General features: G+C 52.3%; 1 protein-coding gene across 2 annotated transcripts; it reads right to left on the bottom strand.

The window, feature by feature from the left end:
* Positions 1–380: 380 nt before the first annotated feature.
* On the bottom strand, positions 381–12,443 carry CX3CR1 (C-X3-C motif chemokine receptor 1). Of its 2 annotated transcripts, none has more exons than XM_036030493.1 (2): positions 12,342–12,443; positions 381–1,518 (listed from the first exon to the last, which is right to left on the bottom strand). In XM_036030493.1, exon 2 carries the CDS (start codon positions 1,507–1,509, stop codon positions 439–441), a length of 1,071 nt encoding a protein of 356 aa, XP_035886386.1. In that variant the 5' UTR covers positions 1,510–1,518; positions 12,342–12,443; the 3' UTR covers positions 381–438. The 2 variants fall into 2 exon arrangements, with proteins under 2 accessions (XP_035886386.1, XP_035886385.1); XM_036030492.1 differs by lacking the exon at positions 12,342–12,443 and adding an exon at positions 2,524–2,697.
* Positions 12,444–13,251: the final 808 nt, after the last annotated feature.

Genomic DNA, 13,251 nt, shown 5'->3' with positions numbered 1-13,251 from the left:
CTCAGGCCCTTTCTGATGGCAAAGCTGTGCTATCTGAGTCCGGGCACTCTGTCACCACTCAGAGATCTGAGAGTCAGAGAGGAAATTCTGGGGAGGTTCAAGCCAGGGTCCGTGCACTCTCGGGCCTCAGCCAGCCCCTGGCTGGTGCCGCAGAGTGAACTATACTCACCGCCTCCTTTTTAGCTAAGCTAATCTGAGTCAAACTTTTATCAAACCGAAAAGCCCCAACTTTTGCAGTAAGAGACATGCCTGCCCTTTATCATTCAAATTTTGAGCACGATTTTCAAAAACACCTTAAGGTGTTTTTTGGGGGGAGGGGAAAGGGTAATTGGGCCCATTATTTCTTGCATGTAAGAAAGAAAAAAAATGCATCCTCATTCTCAGTGTCAGACTCAGGAGACCCAGGCTGTCTGTAGGGACAAGGTTTTGGGGATCTCTTCAGAGAGCAATGGACGCATCTCCGTCACTGGTGAAGTAAGTCGCATTGCTACTCAGCACGCTTTCCCTCCTGCTCCTTTGTGATTCCGAAGCAGGGAACGAGTCGTGGACGGAACCACCGCACACAACAGCCAGGCATTTCCTATACACGTGGTGGAGATACCTTCTGAACTTCTCCCCAGCAAATGCGTAGATAAAGGGATTGAGACAGCAGTGGACAAACGCGACCGTCTCGGTCACATTGAGGGCCAGTTTCAGATCCCGCTTCATGTTACAGCTGGGAAAGAAGTTGTAGAGGTTGAGCGTCTCTAAGAAAACCATAACGTTGTAGGGTGTCCAGAAGAGGAAAAACACGGTGACCACCAGAAAGATCAGTTTAATGGCTTTAGCCTTCTTGTTGTTCTTGCAAGAAAACAGCGTCCGCAGGATTCTGAAGTAACAGTAACTCATGATTAGCAGGGGGAGCAGGAAGCCAAGAATGTTTACTTCCATGTTTCGGAGCACAGGCCAGATATCCTGCAGGATCTCAGGGTAGTCCCCAAAGCATTCGTTCTCCGTGAGTTTTGTGAACATGAACTGGGGTGCTGCCACCAGAATGGCGGCTCCCCAGACGCCTAGGCTGATGACGACGCCGTGCTGCACAGTCCGGTTGTTCATGGAGCTCGCGGCCAGGACGATGGCCTGGTACCTATCGATGCTGATGATGGTGATGAAGAATATGCCTCCAAAAAACCCAATGAAGAAGAAGGCGGTAGTGAGTTTGCACGCAGCGTTATGGAAGCCTTCGTCCCTGATCTGATAGTGGATCCAGAAGGGCAAGGTGACTACAAAGAGCAGATCGGACAAGGCCAGGTTCAGGAGGTACATGTCGGTGATGCTCTTGGGCTTCCGGCTGTGGGTGAGGGCAAACACCACCAGCACGTTTCCCACCAAGCCAAAGGCAAAGACGAGGGAGTACACTATGGGCAGGAAGGTGGTCCCGAAGCCCACGATGTCCCCCAGATTACAGGCCTCCGCACTCTCATCATACTGAAAGGCTTCTGAAACGATTTCAGGCAAGAGGGTGGGCATGGTGGGGGCCTGGAGCGGAAGGGAAAACAAGGAATGGCGTGAGTTCTCAGAGAAACGAAGTCAGAATCCTGTCTGTCCCCGTACATAGGCACACTGTTAGGGACAAATAGTGGTTGGTGCATAAGCGATCCATTTCCCAATGTCACACACGCTGTCTCATTGTATCCCCACGACTGTCTCTGATGGAGGCTGTAACTGACTCCTTTGACAGAAGAGGAAGCCAGGTCTCCGAGAGTGACTTGTCCAAAGTCACCCAGTCAGTGGGTCCCCCAGCATCAGAATCTAAGCTTTTTTAAAAAATTTTTTAAATTAAATTTTTAAAAGATTTTATTTATTTATTTTTAGAGAGGGGAAGGGAGGGAGAAAGAAAGAGAGAGAAACATCAGTGTGTGGTTGCCTCTCATGTGGCCCCCACTGGGGACCTGGCTGGCAACCCAGGCATGTGCCCTGACTGGGAATCGAGCCTGCGATGCTTTGGTTCGCAGCCTGAGCTCAATCCACTGAGCTACGCCAGCCAGGGCTGAATCTAAGCTTTTTGAAGCATAAGACAAACCTTTTTTTTGGTCATATTTTTTCAAAGCTTTTTCAAAAGTAGCTAGCTTTACCCGTGTGTGGATAGGGGAGAGAGGACCACGGGCAAGGGGGTGAGGGGTGCAGCCCTGATTCCCACTTCTAGTCCCAACTCCCTAAAGAAGTTCTCTACCCTGTTCCCTCATTCCCACCCTTCCGCCCTCTGGACCGACTGTCCCCTGCATGAAACTGAGACTGGAAAGAGGCCCCAGACGCTCTCCAGGGCCCTCAGCAGACCCACACCCAGAAGTCCTTGTCTTTGTTTCTGGGAGCCTTGTCTCCGGGAGACGCGTCCTTCTCTTGCATAGTGGGTAAGACACAGAGTCCCCTGCTCTATGGTGACTACCTTGTGTCGACTCGCCCAGGATTTTTCCAGTTTTAGCACCGAAAGCCTCCCCTGCAGGAATTCCTGCCTTCTAAGCAAACCCAGATGGTGGGTCATACCATCGCTCCTAGACACGAGCAGGTGTGGCCGCCCTCCAGGCCTCTGCAGCCAGTGGAAGGAACTGCTTGGTCCCCAGTGGAGGGCTGTGCTCAGCCTGCTGCGCCAGCCCTGCGTGGCTCATCCACTTGATCGTGAGCAGCCCCACACTCTCCTTCCGCTTCTTACTTCCTGTTTCCTCCTGAACAAACATGGAAAGAGAAGACATTTCTGCACAGGTTGGGGAGTAACACTTGCCCCATGTCCCCCCTCCTCCCCTCTAGGACTGGCTCCTCATTCATTCCAGAGGCTACAAGAGCAGCCTCGCAGGAATGCTGGTCGCCGGGGCTCCCGCTGCGCCTTGTGGTGCCACAGACAGGCACCTCAGAAACCCCAACCGCAGGCAGGGCGCACCTCCTGGTTGTCGCTGCATCCCTCCCCACCACAACTAAAAGTAGTGCTCACACTTCTTCAACCAAGGGAGTTTTCACACCCCACTGCTTCCTTTTCATGCTGGCTTTACTCAGCTGGTGAGGTGCCAAGGTGAGAGCCCACCCACCTACGCAGAGATGGGCTCTGCCCTGCACCCAGGCCCATTTTTGCATCTGACCCAGACCCTGCCAGGACCTAGTGGGCCAAGGCTCCAACCTGGGCCGTCTCAGGCTGGGAGGGAGCTCCCACCCCCAGCACAAGTCTATGCTTCCTTTGCTTTAGGCTGCAGGGCCCTTTTCTCACAAAGGAACCTCTGGCAGTGACCTTAACCAATAACATTTCAGCTGAACCATGTAAAATGGCTGATATGCCACCGTGTTGAACCACACGAAGGTTAGTTTTGTTTCGGATGGTGCCAGCTGAGAGGGGGAAACAGAAATCGCTCCTTGGTGCCCGTGGCTGGTGGCAGATGCACGTCTTCCCAGAAGTGTGGATGGGAGGGTGTGCAGTCAGGCCCTTGGAGGTCATCATTCAGGATCCCAGGGCAAACTTCCTTCTCCCTCCCCTTCCTCCCAGTGAAAGGAGCCGGCATGCTGACCTGGAGAGGAGGCCAAGGTCAATACAAATCACGGTGCAGCTTTTCGAGTTCTTGAGCTCCATCCTGCAGCCCAGGAACTTTGTGCATTTGGATCAGATTGATTTTGCCAAATGTGCATGAGTTGGGTTTGATTTCCACTCTTGGCACTGCCTTACGCACAGGGACCTCCTATAAATCTCCAGGCAGGTGTCCCTCGGCCACTGAGGAGGGAGAGCAGGTGATGGGCAGGAAGAGTGAGGGCTGCAGACTTGGGCTCTCCCAAGGTGGTGTCCCTTGTGTGTCTTCTCTGACCTAGTGACCTTGGGTGAACTTGGAACTTCTGGGCCTCACATTCCTCACCTGCAAGACTGGGGTTCATTCTCGTGACTGCCCACAGTGCCGTTGTGAAGTGAGCACCTGGCACAGTGCATTGTATACAGCAGGTGCTTAATACATACACTAGGTGAGAAAGCAGAAGCACCTTGGACGTTTGGAATCACCCAGGCAGCCCGTGGACTCATGTTTCACTCCTACCCAAACTGTGAGTATTTGGTGTGGAATGGATATTTTATTATTTTCCCCTGAAATAAAAACGTTTTCTTTATAATTTTGGGGGGGAGGGGAGAGGGTGGAAGGAGGAGGGAGCAAGCCAAGCTTTACTGAGCTTTCACTACGGCCCAGAGGAGTGAAAGAAGAGACCCATCAGACTCACGGACAAACACTCCACATTATTATCTATTTGGTTCTCTCTGCAACTCCGAAGGGAAAGTCCTGTGTTTAATTCACTGCCTTGCTGAATGGCTCCAGGGATGTTCGTGATGAGAGGGAGGGAAGGCTGGGACCAGAGCTGGGGGATGGTAGAAACAGACAGTTGACTTCCAGGCTGAGTGGCAAGGAGGTCCAAATGCAGCCCCTCGCCATGCTGAGGGCCCTGGCTCAGGCAGCCACATGCACAGGGACACTTTTTCTAATTGGCACGCAGACACCAGATAAGCCAGGGGTAGTCCCGGTTGGAGCAGTTCAGCATCCATTCAGCAAGCACACAGTAAGTGTCCAGGGGCACTGGGCTCAGCACGGCAGGGGGCGTGTGGAGAGATCAGTCAGGCGTAGTCTCAGCCATGACGGGGCTTGTCATCTCAGTGGGGAAGACTTCACACAGACCAAGACTTTGGTAAGGACAGAACGCAGGCGTGTGCCAATTTATCCTCAAGATGAAATGCCATTTCAGATGTGCTTGGGAAGGGGTGATTGTGCCCAACTGGTGGCCTCATTGCTTATTGCAAGTAAGACCGGTTGGTCATGGCATTGGTCTAGCTTGGGACCACTCCCTGCCATCCACAGGGTCTGTTCATGTGAGGATTCAGCTCGCTGGTGGCTCAGCATTACCAGCAAAGACCCCAGAAGTGTCCCAGCTCTCACTGCTCTGCCTCAGCACTTGCACATAGTAGGTGCTTCCTCAGCATGCTGGAGTCCTGCTGTGAGCAATTCTGCACCATGATACAGAGGAAGGAATGGAGGAACACTGCTTTCAGTGAGCTCCTCAAAGCCTAGATTCCAAAATAATAACAACAGCATGTTGTGCATGCTCAGTAAATGGTAGCCGACACACAACAGGATTATTATCTCTATGGGCAAGTAGATGCACTCAGAGAGGGTGAGCAACTTACTTAAGGCCACACGGCTGGCGCGTGGCAGGGCTGCAGTTGGGGCTCAGATGTGATCAGTCTCAGAAGTTTTTCCCAACTTTGCATTATACCCCTTCCCCTGTCCTAAGACTACGGGTTCTTAAGAAGAAACAGTGGCGTCCTCTTCAGCTCTGCAGGCCACTGTTCAACAGAGGGAGACATCTGCACAACAGAACAAATGCACAGGAAGGAACACTTACAGAAGAATTAATATTGTGCTCTAGGCCTTTCTCCCGAAGAGTTCCGTGTGAGTAGAGGCAAGAGCAGGCCTTCTGTTGCCCCATTCCCAGGGGCATTCACAGGGTACACGGGTGTCCTTTCTGATCACGGGCCAGGGACCCTTGATCTCTGAGGGCTTAGTGGGTCCCTAGTATGTCAAATGAATGAATGAGTGAATGTGTGAGTAAATGCATGAGTGAATGAATGAATGAAAGAATGAATGAAAGGCCTAGAATACAGCCTTCCCATACAGAGCCCCAGGAGACAGCGCAGGCCCACCAGCTCTCCAAAGAGAAAACAACTTAGAAAAGACAGTCACTCATCTCAACATACACTTTCAGCGCATGGCTGCTGGACATAGCTGGTCATGAGACAGATGCCAGCACGAGCCATTTGGGCTCCTTCTGTGCAGATGTCAAGGCCCAGCTGCCGCGGTGACTGTGTGACTCGGGGGTGGCCCGGGGTTTTACGTGGTTGGGGAGGGAATTTGCATCTGTCTGAGCCCTTGAGCCAGTTCGAACCCAGCCTTGCTGGACACAGGCCTGGGGCATGTGAGGGTGCCGTTTGCATCAGAAACCTGACTGCAGGTGGGACTTCTCCTTCACTGAATTATTCCATTGAACTTGATAGTCTAATCAAGGGACCTTTTTAGAACAGGTGAGCCTGAGCTGGGTGGGCCTTTTCTTTCTGGATCCAGGACTGGGAGATGAGACTGGAGATCCGGCCTCCAGGCGGCGGATGGGAGTAGGGTTGGTCCGTGGGGATGGCCTTCAGGGGAGGTCAGAGGGCTGTCAGGGGTCAAACTGGCTTCCACGTAGGCTGGACATTGGCTTTCCTGGTCCCTGAGGACACCAGAATCCAATGGGGTGAGCCTCAGCTAGGTAGGTTCCACATGGACGTGACTGCAAGGGGAAGGGTGCATGCCAGGGTGAAGTTCATGCTCACTGCCAACCAAGGCTGCTCTGCACAGCTGAGGGCGGAAGCCAGCAGGAGCCATCTCCCCTGGACTGTTCTCGGGCCTCCTCACACTCTCTTCCATTACATCAAGATTTGACTAAATGGCGTTGAGCTTTTAAAGAACCTCCCGCTTGCCTCCCCTGCCCAGCCTTTTCTACTTCCTCTGGTCTGCTTCCTGTTCTCAAGCCCACTCATTTATTTTTTTGAACTTTTTTTTTTTTGGGTCACCATTACCCACTGTTTCCAACCAGCTTCCCTTTTCTGCACTTCCTCCCTTAGGTAGCCCCAAACCCTTGTCTCCTTCTATCCAACGTTCTCTTCAGGTTGTGTCCCCCTTTCTTCTGGTTTCCGGTTCTGCTTACAGTTTGCTAGGTCCGGTGCATCTTCTTCTGTGTATTTGTTTGTTTACCCTCCGTGGTCTCTGCTAATGACTTTTTAGGCCCTTGAATGACAACTGGGGTTGAGGTGCCGTCTAATGTCAAGAAAACACACACACACACAAAAACCCCAAAGCCAAAACAAAACAAAACAAAACACAAACCCCATGAGGTTTAATTTCGTTTTCCTTTGGACCAAAGGGAACTAGGGAATTGCTTGAGCCCTGACCCCTCAGCTTTCCCTGGGGGGATGCCTTCATGCCGCCGCTGTTCCGGAACCCGAGGTGGTCCTCGGAAAGCTCCTGGTTAGAAGGCGAAGGGGCTGCCAGCCCTGGGTGCCTGCTAGGTGTCATGCTCCCTACGCACAGTCCCTTTTTCATTCTCTCCGAGGCTCCACAGGAGAAGCGATGACCCTCCCCCCTGAACAAATTAATTGACGGCTGCTCAGAGAGACTTGGGAAACTTGTTTAAGAGAGCCATAGAGCCAAGATTACACCTCAGATGCGCCTCTCCACCTCCCTGGCACTGCACAAGGCTTTCCCTCTTGGAGGGATGTATGGCTTCCCGTGGGCCGCTTCTCTAGAGCGAGAACCAGCACCCCATGGGAAGAAGATGCCTGTGAAGCAAGCCCAAATGCTCTCCCTGGGGTTCGGCCTTCCGGACTTAGAACCTGGTATTCGACACTCCATGAATCGATGGGCTAGAAATGGGGGACGGGGGCTTATTTTCTGCCTTCAGATATATGGTGATGCTTTTCAGAGCCATGTACCTCATAGGGGCCCACCCACCCCATGATGGCTGGAAGACCCTGGGCAACTCAATCCCAGCCCTACCTCAGTTCCTTGATGTGTGAAAGGAAAGGCTTGGAGAAGACCACCTCTAAGGGCCTGGCCAACTCTGGTGTGTTCAATTTTTCAACAAGAACCAAGCAGAAGGAAATTTGCCTGCCTTCCTTCCTTCCTTCCTTCTTTCCTCTACCCGCCTCACCCCCCGCCCCACTCGTAGAAGGGGAGAGACAGAGAGAGAGAGAAACATCAACTGGCTGCCTTCTCATATGCGCCCAACTAGAAACCGAACCTGCAACCCAGGCATGTGCTCTGGCTACGAATCAAACCCACAGACTTTTGGTCTACAGAACAATGCTCCAACCAACTGAGCCACACTGGCCAGGGCAAGAAGGAAGTATTTTTAAAGAGCAACATGAGTCCTGGGTCAGTGAAAGTGTGACCTGGTGTCAACAAAAGTGGCTGCCCGGCAGCCCGCCCAGGGGACACAAAGCTTCCGGACTTGCAGACTGCCAGCCAGCACTTCACACGAAAGCTAGAGGGGCTGATGTCAAGCCCTGGCTAGCCTTGAACTTCACCTTGTTCCAGATGGGAAGGTCCTCTGTGTGGCCCTGAGCCCACACCCCCAGCTGTTTGGGCCCCTGAGTTTTACCGGGTCCTGATGGGTTTCCCATTTACAATGACAGCTGTTTGTTTTTTTTAATTAACACCCTCCCCTAGGATGCAGAAAGAGCTAAAATATTAGTGTCCAGCTAACCTTAACTGAAGTATGGTGAAATTAAAAAAAAAATTAAAACAATTTTTATGAAAAAATTTCTTGCTGCTGAAAATAAAGGAAGAGAATCCTCCTGCTTCCTTTTTCTTAGAGTGTTTACTTTAGAAAATGTGTAAGTAGTCTGTCGTGTCTTTGAAATGGAGTTATGTATCCTTCTGAAAAGTGATTGGTTCTCCTGTCGGCTTGTCTTCCTCCAGGACCTGGGAGCCATCCCTTGGAAATGCAAACATCAAAAGACAGACAGCACCCCCACACCCCCCTGCACCTTCCATGAGAAGTTAGGAGCAGAGTGCACTGCCCCAAGTTGCGTAACTACCTCTTATCATAACAATATGAGAAGTTTATTTCTTCTCTGGATGGAGCCCATTAGTTAACACCAATGGTGACTGCAGTTACCACAGTGAAGCTGGGACGACCTATGTGTGTGACTGTCAAGTTTTCTTACGTGCAGACTAGTTTATCTTGAGAACAGGTGTGTGAGGGGTCGCACCTGCTTGGCTGTGTAAAAGGGTGAGAGTTTTTCTTTTCTGTCTTTACAGTCTCTTAGCGGATTGCCAAGGGATACACATCCCGTTCTGGTTTACTGCTTATTCAGTAATAAAAGTGTTTTCTCTCTCTCCTCTCTTTGCGGAGAGGTGTTCCTGGATTGGATGGGAGAAGAGTTTGTTTTTGGCTTGATGGCCCCAACGCAAGGCACTCTGCTAAATGCTGAGGAGGTAGAAGGGTTTTTAAGATATGGTCTCTGTAAAATCTTATTATTTCATGATAAATATTAGAAAAGTTATGGGAAACCCAAGAACTGGACCGTTTTTGCTGAGTCTTAAAGGCTGGAAGGGTCTTCCGGGTAGACAGAGGTAAAGACGGGAACTGGCGGGTGGGGTTGAAGCCAAAGGCACTGAGGGTCTGAGCATGGGGTGGGGGGCGCTCCTGGGACCAAGGCTAGGCAGAGGGGGTGTGACGGAATATGCTAGAAACAGAAAGACGTGGGGATGGTGGGGTTAGAAGAGGCAGGTTTGTCCCCAGAGCATTCAGGGAAATCCTGTTTAGCCTGAGTGCGTGGCTCCAGGAAGGATGCTGGGAGACCTGAGACCAAGGAGGCAAAAGAGGGGTAGGCAGAGGAGTCTCAGATGCCGCGCTAAGGAACTACAGGGAGAAATGATAAATGACTGTGACATAGGCTAGCAAAGTTACTGGTGTCCTACCTAGCACGCCCTTCTGGGCTGCCTCCCCCTTTAATTGTCTGAGCTGACTGACCGCTCCCTAAGCTGTAACAGACTGGTAGTAACGCTGCGATTCTCGCTGATGGGACTAGAGACCATGTCTGGCAGGGCTGCCCTCAATAACCGCCTTGCCGAGACGGACCAAGGTGGCGTTTGTCTGTACATTTAGCTCAGCACTTCTGGAAGGGTCTCATCTGTGCTGTCGCTGAGGCTGTGGCCCGTCCCTTCTCACTGGTGTCCAAGGTGCCACAGTGTGTGCCCCACGCCTGCCATCAGGCTGTGGCAAAGCACAGCGGGGCTCTCAGTTTGAGGCCACCACGAACAACATTTGTGCGCATGCGCCTGCATCCCGGACCACGTGGGTACGCGCTGGAAACACGGACGAAAAGGCAGACAGCCGCGTGAGTCCGCACAGACAGGGGAGGGGCAGCCAGGTGTCCCACATCCCAACGGCCATTCACCTTGTTTAGCGAGGCATATCCAGGGGGGACAAGTAGAGGAACGAGCAAGGAGTGATGACCATGAAAGTCAGGATCGTGGTGACTTCTGGGAGGGGCGGGTGGCGGTCAGGAAGAGAGCAGCGGAGGCTGCTGGGGGCTGGCCTGGATGTCTCCATTGGTAATAATTTGTTAACCCGCACACTGTTCTTTGACTGTATGTTTCACCATACACATAGGTTTAAGGAAAAGGCAAAAGAGAAAACGGGGGTCTGGGGAGATATTTAAAGAGGTGTAATATAGGTTTTCTTCCTACGGAGGCTCACAATCCAAAATAGCTGCGCTATGGCCAGGCCCAAAGATGAGGGGGTTGAAGCGCCCGCTGCGTCTGGAGAGCTACGAGAGTCCCAGCCCCTGGGCGCATGCGTGCTCTGAGCCCTCAGAGCGGCCAGGTTGCAGGAGGGTCAGGCTGCAGGAGGGTCAGGCTGGGAGCCTCAGGCTTCCCTTGGCGCTCGTGGGGCAGACTCAGTGACTCAGGAGAATGCAAGTGCTCGGGATCCCCAGATTGTGCTGCTGGGAATGGGGACCAGTCCTGGGAAAAGTCCGCGGAGGTCTGGCCTGTGCCCCCTGGCTCATAACTGTGACCTGTCGTGGGACACCAGGTGTGCCCCTTCCTGCAGAGCTCATCCACTGCAGGTGCTGCTTGTAAACATTCCCCCGGGGAACCGCTGAGCCTGAGGCAAACAGGGGAGCTGAGGACTCCCGCCCAGGTCAGAGGTTGGGCTGGGGAGGAGCAGCCACATGTCCCAGGCCTTGGGAAGTCCGTTCTTTGAGGCCAGGGTTTCTGACACTGTTGCCCTTCTGACGCCCCGCAGAGGTCAGATGGGGTGCTTCCTGGGGGGTGGAGGAGGGTGGGGAAGGCGATGGAAGGTGGTCCTGTGCTGGGTCAGCTCTGGCGCATCCCTTCCTCTCCTGCCCCTCACAGCCTCACTCCGAAGTAGCCAGTGATCTTGAATTGCACAAGCTTCCTGAGCCTCAGTTTCCCATAATGCCAACACGTATTGTTTCTTGAACCCCGAACAGGGGCCAGGAAATGGGGTTGGAATTTTATATACCATGCCTTAATCTTCACAGAAACTCAGCCTGGACCCATCACCTGGCTTCAAATCAACTCCTGGCTGATATCCGTTTTAAAAGCTGGGCTTGAGGCTTAGCAAGGTCAAGTGCAGAGCCGGAGCTTTGTTCCAAAGCCAAGCTGTCTCCCCGCCACCCCACCCCGCCCCGCCGAACCTCATCTGCAAAGTGGGGAAACTGGCAGCTGTCCAGCGGGGGTATGGCTGACCTGTGGTGGACACACAGTAGGTCTCCCTTCCCCAGGCGTGGGGAAGAGCCTGGTCAGCCTGCGAGCGAGGAGGAATCCCACGGAGCCCACTCATAGCTCCTTTCTTTGCAATGGCACGAAGCTCCTGAACCCGAGGGCCCTCACCATGACTATACCCGTGTACGGCAATACTGAGCCTCAAACTCGTGCCAGCAATTTATTAATTCAAGTTGTCTTCACTAGAAATGCAATGGGTGCCCTTTATAAAAAGGTAGATGCACAAAAATGCATGAAAATAAGAGGAAAAAACAACACAAAACTACCAATTGTTTAGCTTCCCAGATTTCACCGCAGCTAGCTTTTAAAATCAATCTTTATGCATGTTTTCATATTCATATGTGCATATGAACTATAGTTATATGTAAAGGGAGGTGCTATTTTTATTATAACATTTCACTGTTATACACTTTCAAACATACACAAATGCGGAGAGAACCCCCACGCACTCCTCACGCAGCTTCAACAAGCCCGTCCCGGTCAGCGTTTCATCCACTCCCCACCTCGCGTCCTGCCGGATTGTCTGAAAATGGGTCCAGCCATCGTAGCATTTCGCTCATACACAGTTCATTGCGAGTCTCTAAAAGAATGACTCCTTTCTTTAAAAAAAAAAACCCAATAACTTCCATATGATTTCTTACTGTGAAAGTTAACAGTAATTCTACCCTATCATTCAGATGCACTTTCACATGATGCTTCTCTTTTAAGTTAATGCCAAATCACGACCATTTCTCCCTGCGCTTACTGATGCATCTGGTCATAGTCTATCATGCTGAGCATATCGTAAGTGATTTAACCACTCATTCCCTACCACCCACCAACTCCGCAAAGCCCCCTGAACATTGAAGCTGGAACACCCTCAGGTAAATGGTCTCCCTTGTCGGCAAAGCAAACCAGCATCATTGCCCTACTTGGGCCTCTGACCACAGTGCCCCGCCCCACACACCCACAGGTGCTGATCTCCCACCCACAGGTGCTGATCAGGTCCTCAGCTCCTACCTGGGCTGGGCTCGGGAAGGGAACCTCTGGATGTGCCAATCAGCCACCCCGTCCCACGCAGGCTCTGCCAGACAGCATTTCCCTTTTCCTTCCCTCTGAGGGCATCTTTATTTGCGAAGTTAGCCAATAGTGTCTGGTTTCCTGTGAGGTAGGTTATCTCTAGATGCTGCTGTAGGCAGGCTCGAAAGCCCAGGCTGGAGGCCAGCAGACCATAGAAGGGTCTAGACTGCCCGAGCCTGGGGACAGACCAAGAGGGGGCAGCAGGGAGAGATGATTTGGGGGCTGTGTTTTTTACCCAAATATGGGTAGAGGGCGGGGACCATGCAGCTCTGTTTAGTGGTGTGTCTTTACGCAAGCTGAGAAAACCCATGAACCATCAGTTTTCCTGTGCGAAACAGGGAGCCCGTTTTAGTCCCCGGACAGGATCGGGGTGCAGGTTCACTGAGCTGCAGCTTTTCTCCTCACAGTGTGGTCCCCGCTGGGAGCTTATCGGCAATGCAGCACCTCAGGCCTCACCCTAGACCAACTCCACGTGACTCTGCATTTTAATGAAATTCTCCAGAGATTGGTAAGAGCCTTGAGTTTGAGAAGCGTTGGCACAGGGAGCCCCTAGTCAGTGCCTGGCACCCGGTAGATGCTTAATAATTATGATTTTATGCACCTCTCTCCTTCAAGGCATTTCGTGGCTCCCTCTACCCTTCTGCCAAGTTACCCCAAGTTACGTACACAGTAGGCAACTTGGCCGGGCTCCTTGCCAGGTTATCTCTCACTGCCGCCGCTGCTGCAGCTGGGACCTGACTCCTCCAGGGCAGATTCCTGCACCCTGCCCCAGCCCACTTGTTCCGAGGACAACGTGCATCTCTGGCACCACGGTCCTACTAGCCTGACACGAGTTCAAGGCAAATACTAC

Source organism: Phyllostomus discolor, chromosome 7 (assembly GCF_004126475.2).
Source record: "Phyllostomus discolor isolate MPI-MPIP mPhyDis1 chromosome 7, mPhyDis1.pri.v3, whole genome shotgun sequence".
Taxonomy (NCBI): domain Eukaryota; kingdom Metazoa; phylum Chordata; class Mammalia; order Chiroptera; family Phyllostomidae; genus Phyllostomus; species Phyllostomus discolor.
The sequence above is the reverse complement of the archived record's forward strand: the minus strand, read 5'-3'. Positions and strand labels throughout refer to the sequence as shown.